This window comes from Phyllostomus discolor, chromosome 10 (assembly GCF_004126475.2).
Source record: "Phyllostomus discolor isolate MPI-MPIP mPhyDis1 chromosome 10, mPhyDis1.pri.v3, whole genome shotgun sequence".
NCBI lineage: Eukaryota > Metazoa > Chordata > Mammalia > Chiroptera > Phyllostomidae > Phyllostomus > Phyllostomus discolor.
This window is the reverse complement of record NC_040912.2, coordinates 8,252,564-8,274,370: the sequence shown is the minus strand read 5'-3', so window position 1 is coordinate 8,274,370 and position 21,807 is coordinate 8,252,564. Positions and strand designations below refer to the sequence as shown.

At 53.5% G+C, this 21,807-nt stretch overlaps 1 protein-coding gene across 4 annotated transcripts in view; it reads right to left on the bottom strand.

Annotated features, from left to right (window-relative positions):
- Window positions 1-21,807, bottom strand: part of PDE1C (phosphodiesterase 1C) — a 411,283-nt gene extending 389,476 nt beyond the window's left edge. For 2 of the 4 annotated variants that reach the window (XM_036010436.1, XM_036010435.1), the window contains exon 1: window positions 21,288-21,806. In XM_036010436.1, coding sequence (XP_035866329.1) covers window positions 21,288-21,594 — 307 coding nt within the window. In that variant the 5' untranslated portion in view covers window positions 21,595-21,806. Of the gene's footprint in view, window positions 1-21,287 lie in introns of all 4 variants that reach the window. The other 2 variants (XM_036010434.1, XM_036010437.1) reach the window with 2 other exon arrangements.

The window sequence follows — 21,807 nt, the reverse complement described above, 5'->3', positions numbered from 1 at the left end:
TGCTGGTCCTGGTGGGTCCCCCACCCCGGGGACTTCTCAGCCCCTTCTCTCTCCCTGACTGAGGGCCATCTCTTTCCCGTGGGGCACCCTCCCCAGCAGCGAACCTAATGGACTAAATTAGCACTTGCTCAAGCTTCCCAAGCCCATCTCTTTGAATTAACATAAAAACACGATGACTTCCCCGTCCCTAAGATCCTGTAACCCTCGGGCCGCAGGCAGTCCAGGATGGCTGTGATGCAGCCCAACACAAAATTACAAATTTACCTAAAACATTCTGAGATTGTTTGGTGTGTGTGATTACATGTTGCAATGTATTTCATGTGCGGCCCAAGACAACTCTTATTCTTCCAGGGTGGCCCACAGACGCCAAAAGCTCGGACAGCCCTGCAAGCCCTTCACTGGTGCGGGCACATCCTCCTCGCGGACCCAGGTAAGAAACCCCTGTGTCTCTGATGCAGCCACCGCCCCCCTGTCCTCCGCTCTCCAGTCGATTTGGAGAATGAAACCGAGCAGGTCAGACGATGACCCAAGGATACTGGAGAGCTCGGCACAGTGGGGGGCTGCCCAGAGGTGGTCCGACAAGTCGGGGAGGATGCAAGGTGGGTCTCTGGAAAGGAGTCGGGAGCTGGATGAACCCCTCCCCCAGCCCCATTGCTCCCACCAAAAGCAGCATTGACACCTCCCCGTTTTCCCAAAGCTCTGCATTCCTACCATTGTTATAACCACAGTGCATTGCAGTACAGCCTGAGATCTTGCCTTAAATTAACGTGCACTTTCCACGCACTATCCTAAAACAGCCCGTGGGCCCCAGCACGGCCTCTTTGGTGCCCCGGCTGGGGAGGACGATGTGGGTGGGTCTCTTTACCGTTGCTTTGCCACTGAGCAGCACTCCCTCCTGGCCCTCCCCTCCTCGGATGTCCCAAGTCACAAACAGTCACAGCTAAGACGCATTAGATCCTCCTGTTAGCCAAGGCCTACCCTGAGAACTTTAGAAGAACACCATGGTGTAGGTTACTGTGATCAGCCTTGTTTCACAGATGGGGAAACTGAGGCACCGGGAGGCGAGGCAACTTGCCCAGAGCCTCCAGTAAATGGCAGAGCTGGGACTCAGACCCAGGAGGTCTAGTTACCAAATGCTCGCCCTCCGACAACGTCCTCAAGCCTCTCACCAACCCAAGCCGAACGGCCACAGAGCAGGAAAGCTGAAATCTACATGCGTTTCCTCTTCCGTGTCGTCCAGCGGCCTCGGGAGTGGGGCCGTGGTTTCCAGGGCACACGGAGCTGTGAAGACAGACAGCCCCTGCCCCCACCCCACCCCCGTCTCTATGAACAGAGTGAGTTTCTGGGAGGGGAGGTGGCATCTAGAGCCACATGGCCGCTGACCCCACGAGTCTGAGTCTGGGAGAGTGAGGGGTTTGTGGGAAGACTGAGAGAAACTGGATTTGTACGAGTTGTTTCCATGGCTTCGTGCCCTCCAGCTGGGCTGGGGGTCCTGCCGACTGAGTGCATTGGTTCTCTTTGACAGACAACTGCCCCCCATTCCCTCTGCCACCGCTCCCCACCCCCTCCGCCCAGGCAGGTGCAGTGAGGAACAAAGCCTCCTTACCCATCTTCCTGGCGCCCCCCTCCCCACCCCCAATCCGTACTCCCCCAAGCAGCAGCAAAAGCCAGAGAGAGGCTTGCATGCAAATCCCAAGTGCCAATAAGACACATCACTCACCTTCTTAAACCCCCAGTGGCTCCCCACTGCCCTCAGGATGAAGGTCAAACCCTGGCCTGCCTGCCCCCAAGGTCCAGCTCCAGCTCCATCCGGCTCAGCACCAGCCGCACGGAAGGGCCAGAGGGAACCTGCTCTCTGACTCCTCCCTCCCTGTGACGGTCACCCCGCAGCACCATCAGCCCCTGGAGGGCACGTGTCCCACTCCTCTCTTCGGGCCCACTGCCAAGCACGGAGGCCTGGCCCAGCACAGACACAGCATCAGCACAGACAGGAGACTGGCCAGCCAGCCAGGCGGCTCTGGTTCCAGCGGGGCCCAGGGCACCGCCCTCTGCTGACCAGGTCATAGGGAAGACACTCAGAAGCCATACCAGGCAAGACGTGCAGGTGGGACAGACAGAGGTCCAAGTCTGGACAGCGGGACACAGCTTAGAACCGCCCCCCAGATGGAGACCGTTGGAGCCAAGGACCCGAGCAAGGATCAGAGACACCGACCAAGGCAATCACTGGGGTGGGGCCATGCGACCCAGAGGGACCCAGAGGGAAGGCAGGGGCTTCCAACAGGAAAGAAACATGGGACCCACGTCAGAAGAAGACAAGGGGACACTCTCAGCCACAGTGCACCCCCCTCCCCTCCCCCCCAAAAGGTCCTGTTAGAGGACAACACCTCCCGCTATCTCAGCCGGCTCGCAAGGTTACAGACCACACGGAGGGCTGTCCACCCGGGACTTCCTACAACTCAAGGGTCCAGAACAGGGAAGCTGTGCCCCGGGGGGAGAAAGCAAGACTGTCACCCACGAGCTGCAGGAAACTGTCTGTGGTCTGAAGGGTCACCCTTGGAGAAGGTCGCTTCCCGGCAGCACTGAAATAAAGCAGCCCCAGAGTCCGCCCCTCCCCGCGTGGCCTGGGGTCGCTAGGAAGAAGCCCCCCCCCTCCGTGGGCGGGGGACTTGCCTCTCATCCATCCTCCTGAGGGCTTCTCTGACCCTTTCAACGCGGACTCGGCTGACACGCTGTAGCCCGGGATCTTTCCCCGAGCGGCTGACGGACAGGACAGCGGCAGGGTTTGGGAGGGAAGATTTCCCGCAGCTGTTGTCAGTGGGGTCCGGCAGTAAGGCCAGCCATCTCCTAACCGGGAGGCTTTCCCTGACCGCTCCGTCCAAAACAGCTCCGTGTCCTGTCCTGCGGAGCCTGCCCTATCACCCCTGGACAGTGTGTGTTCACTTGTGTGTTTATTATCTGTCTCCCCGCCCCCCCCAAAGGTGAGCTCCGTGGGAGAAGGGCCCTTGGTCTCCCGCCACGTGCTGGGAGCCTGGCACCGTGCCTGGCTCTCGGTGTTTACCAAGCGCTGCCATGTGCCGGGCGCCTGTGGACTGTTTTGCAAAAACGAACTCATTTGAACCTCCCCAGAGACTTGTGGGGAGTGATGTCACGTCACGCCCAAGTCACAGCAGTGGAAGCACAGAGAGGTGCCCTAGATCACGGAGCTCCCAGATGGCAGAGCCGGGGTTTGAACCCAGGCGGTCACCTGCTCTCCAGCCACCATGATGCAGCTCCCACGAGGAGCTCGGTGTCTAATCTGGAGGAGTTGACGAGGCTCCATCCTACCCGGGCTCACCATTCAGCACCTGGGCTCCGGCCCTGGGCCCAGAGAGCTGGGCCGCCACCCTGGCAGCTTCAGCTCCGTTCCACGCCACGGTAGAGGCTTCCTAAGTCTCCGTGTTGGCCCACCCACCTGCCCAGAAGCCCTGCCCCCAGAACCAGGTTCCTCCAGAGCCCTCCCCTGGGATGGGAAGGCTGAGGGGCCTCAGGCGCTGACCACGTCGCTGTCTGGACAGAGCCCTTCCTGGGAGCACCCTGCTCACCTGTGGTCTGCTTGCCCCTGGGGAGGGACGCGGCTGGCAGCCCAGCACCGGCCTCAAGCCCCGCCCAGGGGGCGGCCCGGCCACCGGTCCCACACAGGGAACCCCGCGGGCTCCTGGCCTCCAGCTCACGCGTCATTCCCGGGTCACGTGCGGTGTTCCGGACGCTGTGAACAGCACTTCCCACACATCACCTTACATAATCCTGTGAGACAGGTATTATTAAACCTGCGTGACAAATCTGAAGACTTTGTTTTTATTGTATTTTTCCATTACCATTTGTCCCCCTTATACCCCTCCCCCCAGCGATCACCACACTGTTGCCCGTGTCCCTGAGTCCTTTTTCCTTTTTGCTCAATCCCTCCACCCCCTGCCCTCCCCCCTCCACGAGCTGTCACCCTGCTCTCCGGCTGTGAGTCTGTCTCCGTTGTGCTTGTTGCTTCAGTTTGTTCATTAGATTCCACCTGTGAGTGAGATCATACTGTGTTTGCCTTTCTCTGACTGGCTTATGTCACTTAGCATAATGTTCTCCAGGTCCATCCATGCTGTCGCAAAGGGTAAAACTTTCTGTTTAGAAACTTGACGAAGGTCAAGGCGGGAACAGGAACCCAGTCCATCTGACGCCAGAGCCTGTGCTCCCCTTCCTCCTCCCCCCCCTCCTCCTCCTCCTCCCCTTCCTCCTCACCCTTCTTCCCCTGCTCCTCCGCCTCACTGTCACCAGGCAGACCTCACGAAGTCTGTGGGCTCGTCTGCTGGCTCCTCAAGCATCTCCAAGACAACCGGGCGTAGGAAATTCTGAAACGCGTTGCTCTGGCTGCATGTGTGTTACCGCCACACGCACGCAGAGGAAATCACGAGACGAGGCCGTAGCCAGCAGATGTCTCTGTTCCAAACCAACAGACAGCTGCACCAGGGCGTCTCGGGACTACCCTCATTTACACTTAATAATAACCGTCACGTTATTATCTCTGACACTAATTGCAGGGATGGGAACAGATAATCACAGCTCAAGGCACCAACGTCTCCTCCACTTAACTACAAGTCACCGAGGCCCGGCCTGGGACTGGGGCCTGAGTCACTCTACACGCTTGCAAGAGCTCCCAGCAGGGGGCAGCAGCCACAAGACCAGCACCAGGGTTTCTGGAATACCAGCTGCGTTGGAGGTGGCAAAGGCGGGTGGACGGGGCTCTGGGCTGACCACTCAGAGCTCCAGGTCTGAGCCCCAGCATTGCCCTCACTTGCTGTGTGGCCTTGAGTAAGTCGCTCTGTGTCTCTGAGCCTTGGTGAAGAGAGAACGGAACCCACTGGCCTCCCGTGAGGTCTCTTCTGGACGTGGCGTCCTGTGGAACGGCAGAGCAGCAGCCAGAGGAACATGTCCCCTGGGAGTCTGCCGTCCCTGGGAAAGACCAGGAAGGACCGGTCTGTGTTAGAGACAGTTGTCCTTTTGAACGCCAAGTGCCTAATGTACTAAAATACTCATCAGAATGATGGACGGATGCTGCGTGTGCTCACTCATTTTCAGGTCAGAAATAAAGCGCCAACTTGACCTTGACTCGGGCCTTGGCTCTGGGCCAGTCCCCCATTCTGGAGCCAGGCGCCCGTGGCGTGAGGTCCCGGCTCCAGCTCCTACCGTCAGTGTCACTGAGGGCGACTTGCAAAACGTCTCCGAACCGCAGTTCCTGCGTCTCTGAAATGAGATCGTGGCTCCCACTGCCACCCTTCCGCAGTCTCCGGAGCACCAAGAATAGAGCTGCCGGAGCACGTTCGGGTGGAAGGAGGCGAAACGTCGTCTGTCACCCACCCACCCACCTCACGAGCGTGGGCGCACACCGGACCGCTGGGGAGCCAGAGGCGCCACCCCCCTCACCGACCGCCGTTCACGAAGCAGGTCCTGCACACTCTAACCTCCCCTTCCACCCGGCAAGCTCCCACCGAGTACCGTTTGGTTGCCGCGTGCCGAGCTAGGCTTGGGCTAAGGGTTCACAGTGAATAGATACATGTGGCTTTCGTCCCCAAAGGGACCCGTGTCATAGAAATATTATTTGAGAAAGTTTTTTTGAAAAAGAATTCATTAGCAAGAGAAGGACAGTCCAGAGCACCGTGGGAACCCAAGGTCAGATAGGGAAGGCCACCAGGGCTGCCTCGAAGACAAAACGTCCCAGAGAAGGAACATGCCGGGCAGAGGGGAAGTCACACACAGATCCTGGGGGAGAAGCCCTGGCTGGCCTAGCTCAGTGGATTGAGCTCGGGCTGCGAACCAAAGTGTCACAGGTTCGATTCCCAGTCAGGGTACATGCCTGGGTTGCAGGCCATGACCCCCAGCAACTGCACATTGATGTTTCTCTCTCTCTCTCTCTCTCTCTTTCTCGCTCCCTTCCCTCTCTAAAAATAAATAAATAAAATATTTTTTAAAAATCCTGGCGGGGAGAGAGACACGGAGCTCAGCCCGTCACAGGACGGAGAGCAGTGCAGTGTCTCTCGCTCGAGGTCACTCACCAGCAGTGACAAATCCAAGTAAGGACACATGGACCACACCCTAAAGGGCACCCGGGGGTCATTTAGGGACAGCTGACTTTCCTGAAGGCGGCAGGAAACCTGTAAGCTTTTAAAAGGTAGAGGCACCATTAGATCTTTATCTTAGAGCTATGCTTGCCGACTCTTAATGTACAGAGGTATCACCTGAGAGTTTTTTGTTTGGGGATGTTTTTAAAGACTTTATTTATTTAGTTTCAGAGAGAGGGGAAGGGAGGGAGAAAGAGAAGGAGAGAAACATGGATCAGTTGCCTCTCACACCCCATCCCCAAACCTTGAAGTCCAGGGGCATGTGCCCTGACAGGGAATCAAACCCACGACCCTTTGGTTCGCAGGCTGGCACTCAACCCACTGAGCCACACCAGCCACGGCAGGGGGTTTTTGTTGTTAAATGTGGACTCTGGTTCAGTAAGTCCGTGGTGGGGCCTAGGATTCTGCATTTCTAATGATCTCCCCAGTGACATCAGTGCTGCTGGTCTGGGGACCACACTTGGAGCCCCAAGGGCTCAGAGTGGTCACTCCAGCTCCTTTGCGGCAATGGACAGGGAGGGGGCAGGACCCCAGAGGCAAGAACCATGAGACCCGGTAAGAAAAGGAGCTGGGGAGGGGTAGATGGACGGGGCAGAGGGGCAGAGGCGGAACATTCAGGATTTGCCAGAAGGGAAGATGGCCAGGGTGGTGGCCTGGGTCTGGGCCCGGGGTTTCTGCATGAGCCGAGGTGGCGTCACCGGTTCGGGGCCTGGGAGGAGGAGCCGGGCTGGGGAGAGGAGACACACTCATCCGTGTGCACGCCACGAAATCTAAGTGGAGGCACGCGTCAACAGCCAAAGGTGCAGATCCACAGTGCAAAGGAGAGCTGGGGATTAAAGACACGCACCTGGAGCCATCCACAGGTAGGGTTTCATGTTCCTTCTCTGGGATGCCCAAGAGGCTAAAGCTACCATTTCCTCCCTCTGACAGCCTTTGAAGTACTTCCAATGGGATGGGACAGGGGGCGTATGATAAACCCCGAAGTTGCTAAGAAACTAGACGTCAACTGTTCTCACTACCAAAAAAGACAAAATTAAGTGACCTCACAGAGGTATCAGCTAACGTGACGATGGCCATCATGTCGCAATGTGATCAAACCAACACCTCGTATGGCTTAAACTTAAAGTTATTTGTCGACTATATCTCAGTTTCGAGATACGAGAAAAAATATAGGAGAAAACTGGCCTTCTGCATCAGACTAGTTACGGAAATGAGGCAGGAGGCTGCTGCCTTCTGGCTCACCAAGCTCCTAGCCTGCCTGGGGCTCCTCAAACCCCAAGACTGGGACTGGGACCTGCCCCAGAGCCTGAGGTGGCCAGGTGACTCTGTCTGCGGGGCTGAGAAGGCACTGTTTCACGCCTCCCCGCATCTACCGACTCAGCTCCTCCACTGTTCCCTCTGTGTCTCCCACCCTCTCCTTTCAATGCCCACCCAAGCCAGCTTTCACCAGAAGACTTCCCTGGACCCTCCGCTCCCCTTTGTGTCCCATCTACCCATACAGAGTCAAAGGCAATGCATTCAAGATCTCTGCTGTTTGCCTACATTGTGGAGAGTTTTAAAAAAATAACCTAAGTCAGCCCTGACTGGTGTGGCTCAGTGGATTGAGTGCCGTGACCACCGAATCCGGTACCTCAATTCACTGTGTGCGATGGTTTCCTGTCTGCCTCCTTCAACAAAGGGCGGTCCACATGGCTACTGTGCTGGCTGGCGTGATGTCAAGACAACACGCAAAGGCAGTAGCCAGACCAATCTGCCGAGTGAATAGACTCTTCGTCAGCAATCTGGCCGACGAGGTTGCCAAGGAACAAGTCTGCTGACACAGGACACCTAAAATCCGAGTGAAACATCTGGTCAATCCCCTTTTGCTCACGTGGTTAAGCTGGCCTGAGAGTAAGAGAAAGTCTCCGGAGTTAGGAACCCTGAGAAACCGTAACTCCTGAGAGAGAAGCAGGTGCTGAAACTGGCATTCTCTCTGGAGGCCCCTGGCCACCCCCGGGGTGCAGGGACCAGTTTTAACGAGCCCCGAGGGCACGGCAGGACAGGAAATAAAGTCTGGAGCTAAATTAGAGATCTCACCAAAACACAGGACTTCCCAACGTGCACCATCCTCCATGGCGTAACCTAGGTTTATTTTGTTTTTAAGGTTTTATTTATTTATTTTTAGAGAGAAGGGGAGAGGAGAGAGGGAGAGAAACGTCGATGGGTGGTTGCTTCTCATTCAACCCCTACTGGGGACCTAGCCTGCAACCCAGGCATGTGCCCTGACTGGGATTCAATCTGGTGACCCTTTGGTTCTCAGTCTGGCACTCATTCCACTGAGCCACACCAGTCAGGGCTGACCTAGGTTATTTTTTTTAACTCCCCACAATGTGGGCAAACAGCAGAGATCTTGAATGTATTGCCTTTGACTCTGGGTAGAGGATGAAAGCGGCAGGGGGAAGGGGCATCTCCCTAGAGCATGCTTAATCACAAAGCCTTACTCACTCACACGGATCCAGAGCCAGGATCTACCCTACTTTTGGGGGCAGAAAGCCCCAAGTCAAACATTTAGTTTAAAGTGGTCCCGGGTTGACCAGGAAATTCCGAGCAGAATGAACAAAAGGGAAACCCTACCCAATAGACTGTAGGCAAACTACGCAACATTAACTATAAAGAGAAAATAATACAGAGCAAACAAAATTAAAAGGTAGTGCAACAACCACAAAAGTGAGGGCTGACTTCTCTCCTAACGATGGGAGGTGAGCATGAGGGGGCTGCATGGAACGTGTGAATTGCTGGCCCACCCGGACCCACCAGGCGGTGACAAACACTCCCCACCCCTTTCCCATGGCATCAAGTTCCTCCTGGGGAGGGACAGGAATGCACCCTCTGGAAGCTGTCACTTCTCTCTTCCTTTGTGGGCAGTATCCTCCTTCTCCCCCCAGTACTATTCCATTTGGCACAAAAGCAAACCTAAGAGACATCGGGAGGGATTCCTAGCTTGGCTGTTCTATCTGCAGCCCAGAGACCCAGTGAATCCAATCACATTACGCTCTGGGTTAGAAGAGAAAAGCACGATATTCTGAGGATGAGGGAGCATTATCCTGGTACCACTATCTATTAGCTTTGTGATTCTGTGTAAGGACCTCCTCCTCACTGAGCCCTCATTAAAAAAAAAAAAAAGAAAAAGAAAAATAGATTTGAATTGGAAGAGCTCTGGGTCCCTGCCATGCCCTTGGCTTTCATTAGTTCCTACTGGATGCGTTCTCTCAGAAATATAATAACAGGGAGGGAACAGCACCGTGTCTCCCTCAAAGGCTACCCTGTTCTCTCTTACACATGACACAATGGCAGGTTCCAGTATGCTCCGGGGAGAAGAAAAGTGTAAGCACCTGGGTGGAGGGATGGAGCGAAGAAGCAAAAGAACTCCCGGACACGACACAGCGTGGTGACTGCAGAGGTGGGGGGTGGAAGGGGGAAGAGGGTATAGGGGAGATAAATGGTAATGGAAAAAATACAATAAAAAATAAACAAAAAAATTCTTTTTGAAAAGCTTAAATATCATTTGTATAGATTTGACAAATTAATTTTAAAACTTCCTAGTAAAAAAAAAAAAGAAAAGAAAGAAAATTGGAACCACCCGAAGCACAACAGAGCTGAAAACACGACAGGGACACACAGTCACTGCATAAATTACACAGTGTGCCCGGGTTCGGTCTGTTCCACAACGGCACGAAGGCACACGATTTTCGGCCCAGAAAATGGAAAACGGCACCCGCGGGTCCTTCCCAGAAGATGCCCGTCAGCGGCGGATCGGAGCAGGCACTCGGGCGGTAATTCTGGAGCGAGGAGTAAATAAGAATAGCGAACCCCCGAGCAATTATATTTAAAAAATCGGGGCGTAGGAAGGCAGCAAGCGTGAGGGTGGTTAGGACGACCGAAGGACAGGGGGTTCTAAACTGGGAACAGCGCAGAAAACAGAAGAGGCAGTCGTCTTATCAAAGGGTCAAAATGGGAGCCACGCGGAGAAAACGGGGGCCCCGGAGTCAGACGGCCTGCGTCGTTCACGGCCTAGCCACCTGGGTAGCTGGTACCCCTGGACCGGGCTGTGCAGTCCTTTCTTCGTTTAAATCCTCACCGAGGACATTTTTCATTACTTTAGAGAGAGAGGAGAGGCAGAAACATCGATGGGAGGCAGAAACATCCACTGGTTGCCTCCCGGAGATGCCCGGACCGGGGGATCATGGTACCCGGGCAGGGAATCGCACCTGGACAGGGATCGAACCCACAACCTAGGCATGTGCCCTGACTGAGAATCAAACCCACAACATTTCAGTTACAGGACCATGTCCCAACCCATGGAGCCACCCCAGCCGGGGCAGGGATGCGCGACCTTTAACCCGGCAGCTCTGCTCTAGGCGCCAGCCCCCTGGTCCGCTCAGTGGGAATGCTCACGGCCTCCACACGGGCACCCGTGAGGATCACACGGGATCCTGCGTGGAAAGCCCTGGCTCGGTGCCTGATGCTCAGTACGTTGCCAATAGTCGTTACTTCTTTCCCGCGCCCCCACTTTTCCCCAGTGGGAAGCAGGAGGTGAACAAGCAGAAAGACAAACCAGTCGGAAGCAAAGGAAGCTGGAAGCCCAGGATGGCTTCACCCTGTCGGAGTTCACAGAAAGGAAGGAAGGCTCCCCACCCCCAACCCCCAGAAGCCCAGACATCTCCCTTTCTCCCCGCTCCATCTTCAGCACCAACCTTGGAGGTGCCCACAGACCCTCCGCTGGGCTCTCAGGGGGGGCTTCCTGGGACGGCCCCAGTCAGCTCCCTAGAGTCCAGCCCGGTCCCCTTGACCCCTGTCTCGAAGGCCTGGCCACAGCATGGGTTCTGGCCCGAGTAGCTGCAGCTCTTTAAAGGGGAGACTTAACCTGTGAGGCTATAACTGAAAGGGACAGCATGGGCCCTCATTGCAACCGTAAATTACTCCCGTCTCCCTAGGACGGGTCAGCCGTTCCGGTCAGTCGTCATTTCCCGAGTAATTCCAAGAAACACGCTTGCTTCGGCCCCCAGGGGCCTGCAATGCCCAGCAGGTTTAGAAAGCGTGGGCCTGGCCTGCACACAGCTTAAAAACACAACCTTATGCCCCTTGAGTTTGGAGGCCTCTTCAGATTACGTGTCAAGGTTTTTTGCCTGAATTTCTTCGAACTCTCAAATCATATATTTTGCCTTATTGTTGGGACATCATGAACGCCCACCCCACTTTGTATCACCCCTTAACCACGTTTTATGAGACGTCTTCCCGACGTCACACCATTCGGGGAAATGTGTCCCTGGTACGCTGTACTTACGAATGATAAAAAACAAGAACACAAGGCAGGTGACTGATGACGCAGAAATTATGTCGGCTAGAGCTGTCATTGCCCACGCCTGTTCGTGGAAAAATTAGCTGTCGAGAAGGAAGTGCACGTAAAGCTTCGGAGCTGTCTGACCCTCCAGGGGGACCCCGGAGGTGTGCTAATTACGATGCCTGGCGCGCAGGTTGTGGAAAACTATGCAAAGTCTCTGTGGGCAAGTGCTCCTGCAAACAGTACAGGTTATCTAGCGAGCACATGGGAGTGGGAGCTGTCAGGGCAGCTGCAGAGAGGAGCTGAGGCAACCGGGGTCCCCAGCTACGTGGAGACCTGGTGCTTCACGGCAGAGGTGACCCTCAGGTGACCCGCCTGAAGGAGGCCGAAGCGAAGGCTCTGCCAGGCTCCACGCTGAGCTCTAGGAGCTGGGACCAGCCTTTCTGGAAGGATCTGCAGCATTTCGGCAGACTGCGGGGGAGTATGGACTTCCGCTGGACGGGAGCCCGCGTTCACATTCTGGTTTTATCGACGTGCTGCCGTGTGACTTTGACCGCAGGTTATTAGGCACGAACAGTATCTCCCATACTATTAACAGGGATTCACTAGAATGCCTGCCGGCATCTGCCGGACAGCCTGCTAAACACCTTGACACACAGGATCTGCTCATTGCTACGTCTGTCGGGAGATGAGGATCGCATCGTCCCCATCCCATGACTCGGGGAAACAGACACCAAAGGCTCCACAATGTGCCCAAAGCAAAAGCCATGCCTCCCGACCCCCGCACTGGGCTGCCCCGCACACCCGCTCTCCGAGCCTCTGTTGTTCCGCCTGCAAAATGGAGAGAAGCCGGACCCGTGTGAGGCGAGCACAGCACCTGGGCTCAGTACACGTTAGTAGGTCTGGTGGGACCCCCCTGAGGCCCCCAAAAAGGTGCCAGAGGGGAGTCATCAGGGTCAGACGGCAAAGAAGGTTCACCGTGTTGGGCTCTGACAAGAGAAGATGTGAGAGAGGGGGGCTGCAGGGACCCCCGAGGAAGGCAAGAGTGAGTGGGCACGTGCCCTGCCCCGCCCTCTCGCCTTGGCCTTGGCGCAGGCTGGGATCCTCTCGGCTTCCTGACTCCTCCCCCCCTTCACGTGTCAGCTACCCCTGCTCTGACTCTGCGGCCACCATGCAAATTTCTGAGAGCGCTCCAGCCCTCTCCGGAGGAAAGAATTCACTGACCACTCATGTTCTGTGCCAGGGCCACTAAATTCATAACAGAGATTGTTAAAACTCCGAGATGGAGGAGCCTAAAGCCACACCCGTGCTTCCTGCCGTCACCCCCCTCTCTCCTGCGCGGACTCCCGCCTCCCACGACCTCTCCCCGCCCTCCGCCCGTTCCTGAGTTCCCGGCCCCTGCACGCACATTCAGCTCTGCCTCTCGGTGTGAAAGGACCTACACTGTCTCCCCCGCAGTGAGAGCTGGCAGGCACGTGCTGAGGCTTGAAGACACTCAGAAGGAAGAAGCCATATCATAAACATACACTCACCCTGAAATCACTCCTCCCTTCCATCACGAAAGGCGACCTGAGGTGTGGAAACGCGAAGGGTCCGGCAATCCCACTCTTGTCCTCTCTCAGTCGGTGGAAACATTGTTTCGATCGGCCCCTCCCGGTTTGCTATTGATTCATTGCCAATCAACACGAAAGCACTCTGGGAGTCCATCTGATTCTGTTCAATGAACACTTCCTGCACCCCGACCCCTTGGCAGGGAGCTCCCTAAGTCACATTTTGTGCCGACAGATTCAACAACGCCTGCGGTGACCTTTCTGAGGTGGTATCATCAGCCGCGGGGTCAGCTACGGGGGGTGGGGGTCGGGTAGGGGAGAGGGTTGTGGAACCGACAGCTGCCCTTTGGTCCACATCTTCTCCGGTTTTAATTTTAAGGGTAGCAAGGCAAAGGAAAGACAAAATTACACTAATAATTCAAAACTCACCCCCGACACAAAAAAAAACGGTCCCTGTGGCATCAAACCGCCCATGGGCACGCGTCCACGTTAGCCCAGTGACTCAGCAGGCACCTGGGCTGGGGAGGGAACCCCAGGTCTGTAAAGTGGGGATTATGATGCCAGCTCCGGCTTCGTAGGCTTGGCGTGAAGGCTAAAGGAATTATTGTAAAGCACTCAGAAAGGGTCTGCCACATAGCAGGCAGTAAATAAGTGGGGGCTGTTAATTATGGCACCCACACTGGTATTTAACTTAATTTGCAATAGCTGCTGTTTATTTGTTCGCTGCCATGGACGACGCTGGTATGCTTTGTGCCTTGTGCTCCATATTCGAGGGGGCGGGGGCGCTCCGCAGAGCAGCGTGGCTGAGACAGAGAGGCAGAGGGGCAGAGGGGCACAGCCGCAGGTGGGACCCTGCACAGAGTGGTGTGGCACGGGTGGGCTGCAGAAGGCAGACCCCAGGGCTGGGGGCTTCCATGTCCCAGTTTTGCTTGCCCCCTTGTCCCTCTTTCTGTTATGTCCCCTGCCCCCAGATCACCCGCGGTAACAACTGGTGTGTGTCCTGTACTTGGTTCACGCTCATCCAATCCGATGCACACTCACAGAGAGAATGGGTGCGCGTGAGGGCACGTGTGTGAGAGACGGGTGATTCTTCTTCTCTTAGAGACGGGGTCATACTACAACACATTTCCATGCATCTTACTTTTGGCATTTAAAGTGCCTCATCTTAGGGTGGCTTGTTTCTACATAAGTTTGTACTTGCGGTGTTAGATGGAGCATTTACTTCAACAAGACTCTCCTCGGGGGGCCATGGGGGCCCGTGGGGCTAGGGTTGAGGGTCTCTCTCTCCAGCAAATGCTCCCTTTTCTTTTGCCTGGAACCCCGGGCACTACCAACCCAAGTCTGTTCTCCATTGTACATCACTGTGTGTTACACAAATGTATGTTTACATACCACACACACGGAATATCTGCAGAGATAAAGGCCTAAAAGAAACTTTTTTCCTCCACCAAACACGGGACAAAATAGATAATAACATATTGTTACTTTTTCTCAGTGTTGGTAGGCAGAATGCCTTTTAGCTCATTCATTCACGAGGGTCCTAGTTTTGTGCAGGGGTTTCAGTTCCAGCTCCCAAGAGGTAGCTTTAATTTCCTGCAAGCTCACTCAGCCCCGCATTTAAAAAGACGTTTGCTGTGCTCTACCAGTTACCCCAGGAATCTGCGGGAAGAGATTTCGGGATGCCTGCTCCTCTGTAGGGATCGGATGGGAGTGGGAAGCCCAGCTGTATGTCTGAGTACCCACTCGACACACGCCCGTCCCCTGCCCCCTGCATTGGTCAATGCCATTGCACTGCGTGGCTCTCACTACTTTCCAAAGTGTCCGATACATCCTTTGGTAACCTCATCAGCCCCACGAGGTGCAGCTGTGGTCATCTTCATTTTATCCCAAAGGAACAGAGGCCCAGAGAAGTTCAGCGTCTTACCCCACAGAGGCCAAAATGCAAATTGGAGGCAAGACAGGGGTAGTGTCCGGGCCTCCTCTGCCTCCCCCCAACCCCTACCCCTGCACCATCAGGCTCCTGTCACAGCGATTCTCTGATTTCTCCCCTGGTCTCTCCTGTGACTTCCCCCACACTTCAGCTACCTGAGCCAGAGTCAGGCACCAGGATTTAAAATGCAAAGAAGAGAACGCTCTTCCCCGGGGGTTCCTAGGTTGGCAGGGAAAACAAGTTAATCTCTCCAGTACAACACACTCAGGTGCACGCTGCAGAGAGAACAAGAGGAGGAGGAGGGGGACGCCGCGTGTGCCCAGATGCCTCCGGTGACCTCTGTTTCCAGCAGAGGAGGGAGAGAGAGCGCTACCCACAGCTGGCTGCAGACTTCCCCCCCACCCCCGCCCCACTCAGCAACACGATCGACGTTTACAACAAAACCTGTCCATAAGCAGAAAGTGGACTCCGGAAGACCCAGCCTCATGAGATGCAACGCTGCAGAAGTCAAAGCCACACAGCCTTTGACAAAGCAGGCATTTTGATGGTATTTAAACTGGTCTAGAACATAATAAGAAAAACGTCTAACTTATTTCTGCAAAGAGAAGTATTACATCAATGTCAGAACCGATAAATATTTCACACACAGTAAAAACGAAAGACAAATCTCACTTAATGTCAATGTGAAAATTCTAAATAAAATATTAATCAGCAGAATGCAACTGCACATTGATTCTAGGAAAGTTTGATGCTAGGGAGACAGAGGTGGTTCGATATCAGTAAACCTACTGATTATTCCTATTTATTGATCTGAGGAGGAAAGCCACACTGACTCCTCACAGGCTGAAAGGGCATCTAACCAACCTCAATGTTATTCTTGATTTTTTTCAGCTAAATAAAATAGGAATCTTCAAATAATTCCATGTGTAGATATACATGTGTGTATGTATGTATATTTACATGTGTGTGCACAGACATATTCTTAACATGACATTGTGTTCCTAACATGTATTCTCTTCCACATATATGTATATATGTATAATATATATTGTGTGTGTGTGTGTGTGCAGTCTCTCTAAAGAATCATTCTAGAAGTCAAACCAGAAGGCTGGTCCTGGAGGTGATATGAAGTAATCAGTGAATGCAACTAAATAATATGAATAAATAAGAAGCAAAATTTCTAGAAGAATACAACTATGATTATGTGTGGTTATATATCTGGAAACTCCAAGAGAATTGACAATAAGCTACACAAACAACAGGAAAATTCAGTGGGACATGGAAGTACAAAACCTATAAAGTAGTTATTACAAACCAACGGCTTTTTATACCAACTAAAACCAGCTGTGTGGTGTATGAGAAGGAAAGATCCCTTTAAAGTGCAACCATAACCAATGCCAAAGACGAACTTCACAAGAAACGTGTACAGCCCGTATTTAGGCAATCATACACACCAGTGATGCGCACACTCACACGCACGTGAAAAACTTGGACAAAGGGGAAGACATTCATAGAAAGGACACTTCGGCATCATTGAGATGCCCATTTTCTTCTGGGTCACTGTGCCCACCCATCTTAATCCAAACAAACGTATGACAAACTGGGTTTATTTCTGTTTCACATTTAACTAGACAAATTGATTCTAATAGTCACATGGAAAATTAAACAAGCAAATATAGCCAGAAGGTCTCTGAGGGGGGGAAGCGATGAGCCAGGACTAGACTCACTAAATCCTAGTAACTAGCACAGTGCCGCGCTGGCTGGGAACAGGGGGGCTGGGCTGCTCTTCTCCACTGGTCACACCCACCCATCATTTCCGCCCTTCTCTGCTGCCCTTGTGTCCCTGGGGCATCAGCTGACCTCTGGCTCTGTGGGTTGAGCCAATGAGGCCAGGGCAGGAGATGAGAGGGGGAGAACAGGGAGGGCGGGGGTTTCTCCCCTGCTCCCAGGTACTTCTCAGGCAGTGGCTCTGTTCTGTGAAACTACAGCCCCTCCTGCACAGCCCGACTTTACTCCTCTCTTCCTCCTTCCGCCTCAGGTGTCCGGCTTCCCACCCTTGTAGGTTCCCTGAACCCTGACCCACCCCACTCCATTAAAGTCCCTTCATGTAACCGTCTGAGGGAATTCTGTTTACTGCCAGGGTCTTGACCTCAACATTAAAAATAATATGTATTATTATTTAATTAAAATTAAAAAAATTAAAATGATTAAAATATGATGTACAACTATTGATATAAAATGCTTACAAAATATTACGGATGGCAAGAATACATTATAAAATAGCATATATGACATAATCCCATTCGTATAAAATACGTGTGTGTGTATATGCCTGAACTGATATTTGCAAGGATGCTCGCCGAAATGTTAATGGTCATCTTTGTTTCGTCTGTCATGCTTATTCTTTGTACATTGTGTGACTTTTTTTCAACAATCTTGCATTATTTTGTAAAATAATAAAGGCTATTTTCAACCCATACTGAAACACCAGAAGAATTTGGTGTCCACTACCAGCTGATGTCTTTGGCCCCTTGCAGCTCCAAAGACTCATTAATGCTGTGCACACCCAAACAGTGAGCCAGGGTGTGTGTGTGTGTGAGTGTGTGTCGCGCGTGTGCAGAATTAGCTCACTTAAGTTCTGAGCTAGTCCCTGCTTTCCAAGGGATTAGAATGCAGACTTCAAAAAAGGTGGAGAAATGAATCTCAATGGCTGAAACCTAAACCTCAATCAATGCTCGCCTTGCAAAATTCAAAAAGTGCTAAAATACAAACTAGTTACACAGGGGAACATGACGTGCTCTGGAAAATGGTCAGATGACCCCAAGTGATGTCAGTGAAGACATCAATACTAGTGATAAAAATGCATGCAAAAAAATTAAATAAAATTGTTTTATGATATGTAAGAGTGGAAAAATAATATTTTAAATCAATGTATTTTCTGCAAGTTGAGCTTCGTAAATAGGTGTAACAAAAATAACAAAATAAGTGTTAAAACTATACCTGTGACTTTTTTCTACTCCCTTCAAAGGTTGTATGTTCAAGTAGGCCATTAAGAATTATGTTTTGAGGAATTTTCTGAAAGGAGAAAACAGGACTCACCTTGCACTGGGGGTCATTGGACAGCTTGAAAAGGGTTGGGTGCAGGCAGAGGTCTGGGGGCCCTCCTCCAGTGGTACTATTACCCCTCCCCCTCCCCCACCAGGACTGAGGCCAGAAGAGCAAAAGGCTGGAGCCTGGAGAGGGGCCCGTGCCTCCTTTCCTCCTCCCTGGGGAGCCCACAGTTAGCAGGGCTCGGAAAAAGTGACAGAGTGGAAAAGCAAATCTGTGGCTTGCCAGGCCACACGTGGGTGGAAATCCCCGCAGAACAGTGTTTCCTGCGGGGTGGGGCTGGCCTTTGAGGAGGAACGTGGCGTGGCGTCGTGACCCGACGTGAGCTGGGAGGGAGTGACCGGGGAGAGCCTGAGGGGCAACGGCTCCCTGGGTGAGTCCACAGAGGCCCAGGAGAACCACCACAGATGAGCCAGCCAGCCTTAGGCGCCCACCCCACGCCTCCCTCTCCCAGCCAACACACCTTGTCCAGGCTCAGGAGGATGACGACCTTTTTACAAGGCTGCCGCCTCCCTCAGGGCAGACTGGCCTGGCCTGAAAGTCGAAGGACCCCAGCCCGGGGCTCTATTAACTACAGGCAGCATCAGGAGCAAACCCCACAGCCCGAGGCTACCCGAGGGCCTTTATGGGAGTGTCAGGAGCTGCCGGATGATGAGACCTTTGAAGCAGTGACTCCAGCACTGGCAGGGAAGAGAATCAAAGGCAAGTGGTTCAGAGGCTCCCCCGCCTTCACGGACCCTGGGACCTTGGCTCACTTTCCTAAGGGGGAAGGCAGTGGGGGAGGGGGCAGGGGCAGTTCCTGGAAGCAATGCCAAATGCACTGAGGTCTGGCACTTGCCTGTCACGTCCGTTCTCATCAGCATTGCTGGTCACTGCCCTAAGCTTTCAGAAGGCTGCGTGTGTCTGTTTAAATTAGCTCAGGACAGGGAGCTGCTGGGGGGCTGCACAGTGGGACCCGGGAGCGTCCCCGCTCCACCCATCCACCTCTGAGTTTCCAAATGAGGGTTTTCTTTTCACATTAGTCGGTCTTTTTAATTCGGCCAAGGTTTTCCGAAGAATTTAATCCCAAATGAAAAGCATCCCTGGGTCCTAGCTTTAATAAATGGACTCTCAAAATCAAAATCAAAACAGAAGTGTCACTGGTAAAGAATCATAAGCACCCTAGTCCTGGCTGGTGTAGCTCAGTGGATTGAACTGGCCTGCGAACCAAAGGGTTGCCAGTTCGATTCCCAGTCAGGGCACATGCCTGGGTTGCAGGCCAGGTCCCCCCTGGTGGCAGGTGCATGAGAGGCAACCGCACATTAATGTTTCTCTCCCTCTCTTTCTCCCTCCCTTCCCCTCTCTCTAAAAATAAATAAATAATCTATAAGAAAGATTCATAAGTACCCTGATAGCTTAGAAATTGTCAAAAGAGTGGTCCCCCTGGCTGGCCATAGCTCAGTGGATTGAGTGTGGGCTGGGAACCAAAGTGTCCCAGGTTCGATTCCCAGCCAGGATACATGCCTGGGTTGCAGGCCATAACCCCCAGCAACCACATATTGATGTCTCTCTCTTTCTCTCTCTGTCTCCTTCCCTTCCCTCTCTAAAAACAAAAAAATAAAATCTTTAAAAAAAGTGGTCCCCAGGGATGGGGTTTCTCTCTCTTTCTCTCTCTCTCTCTCTCTCTCTCACACACACACACACACAGGAAGTCCATGTCTCATCCAATGTAACTTTGATAGACCACGATAAGATCATATCAAATCTAAATTTGTATCCTACACAGTAGGAAATATTAAACCTCCCAACAGTACTTAATAATGCCTTACAGTTGTACGTACTTAGTTTACAAACCACTTGCATCTCCATAATGGCCTTGGGAAATCATGCCATAAGAAATGGTGCAATTCTAACTGTACTTATTTTAAAAGAGCCGAGAGCACAGGCTTAGAAACGAAACATCTCCTGGCTTAGGATGCCAAGCTTAGCAGAACCCAGGTATCCTGACTTCAAATCTTGTTCTTTCCATCAATACCAAAAAGACATGGCCTATGAAAAAAACGAACATAGTTTACACGGTTAAACCCCCCATTCCAAGGACAGTGTGCATGCATCTTTTCATTTTTGTTTTAAAAGATTGTTTAAATGGAACAAGAACCAATAAAAGTGGATAAGCTCGCAATATGTTTAAAAGAAAATTCTCAATCAATAAAGATACGTGTATCCTTACCTCTTATGTGGCAAAGTATAAGCCGGTCCCATATGTACTAACCTCATCTTTTTCTCCTTAGGGGACGCAGTTTTTCCCCATTGAATCTGCTGAATCTTCTAGAAACTCAGCATAGGCAATAGGAATAAGCATCACAACCTTGCTTGGGATGAAGTAGGAATGCAGGTTTGGGTCCAAAAGCTAATGTGAGAGATCTTTTTTTAACAACGTGTACCAACTAAGGGTGTTTTATCTCACTCACACAGAACAGAACCTGCCCTATGAAATGGAGCCTTTGAATACATTAAACTAAAAATCGGCAAGTTCCCGTTCCCTTCAGTTTGGGCTGCAGAGGTGCAGACACCTAGCCCAGGCATCATCTCGAATACGTGCATCGCACCTTACAGTTTCAAAGTCTTCTACCTCCCCTGCGTGGGGTTAGGTCTTCCGGCTACCCGGTGAGACACTCCTGTCATCCCCGTGCCAGAGAAGACCAGCCCGGGCACTAGGAGGGTGTCCTGCCCAAGATCACAATGAAAGCAGCAGACGGAGCCTCAGATCCGCCTCTGACTCCAAAGCTTGTGTTTTCTTGCCTCCCTTGTCGCCAACCCCAGCACACACCCGCAAGTCCCCTCCGAAAAGTTCAAACACCGGCGTCCTTCTTCACACGTGGCACTAGATCCTGGACAAGCGGGATTCTCCAGCCCTTTTCCCAGGCCCCTGGGAGGAGGGGAAGCGCGCCTCCTCCATCCTCCCTGCAGCGCCCGCCGGCGCCAGAACAAAGCTGGGGATAGGGATCCTCAGGGTGCCTTGCCAGCGGCTGATAAAGCCCTTTGTGAAAGGTGGCCCTTCTGAAATAGCCCGTTATTGAACCAGAAATGAATTTTAACTTGTAAAAGAAGTTATGGGTAAGAGAACGAGAAAAGCGAAATCCCGCTGGGAGACAGAGGATCCCTCGTTTCTGCCCCCAGGTAAGAAGCCCCCCACCCCGACCCCAGGTCTCTCCAGGCAGCAGCTCCCCGCGAAGCCTGCGCGTGGTAAGGAGACTCACCCAAGGCGGCGCGGCCTCCGGGCGGGTCCGACTGGGACATGCCCTGCGCGCGCTTCAGCACCGGGGACAGCTCCGGACTCGCAACTTCGCGCGCGCTTCCCGGCTCCCGCCGCCGGCTGAGCCTCCCAGGCTGCGGGCGGGGCGAGCGTCTCTGCGCGCCGGGGTCGGAGCCTCCGGGTCTTGGGGAGCGCCGATGGGTCCCTGCCAGCAGAGGCAGCCGCTGGTGGCGCCTCCGGCCGCGGCGGAACGAGCCCAACTGCTCCACGGCGTTGCGGGACCGCGCCAGCGCCGAGGAGACGGAGCCCATCTCAGCGGGCCGGGCAGGGCCCAGGTGAGCGGCCGCGTCTCCCCACGGGACCCACACCCCTTGCCTGCCGAAGGCTCACTCCTGCTCGCCCCAAAGCGCCCCCGGGCCTCCGCCGCCTCTGACCCCGCGGGCTGCAGTCCCTCCTTGGCAAAGGAGGGGGAGAACCAGGACGGGGAGGGCTGCGCCCCCCAGCCCGGGCGGACAAAGGATGGC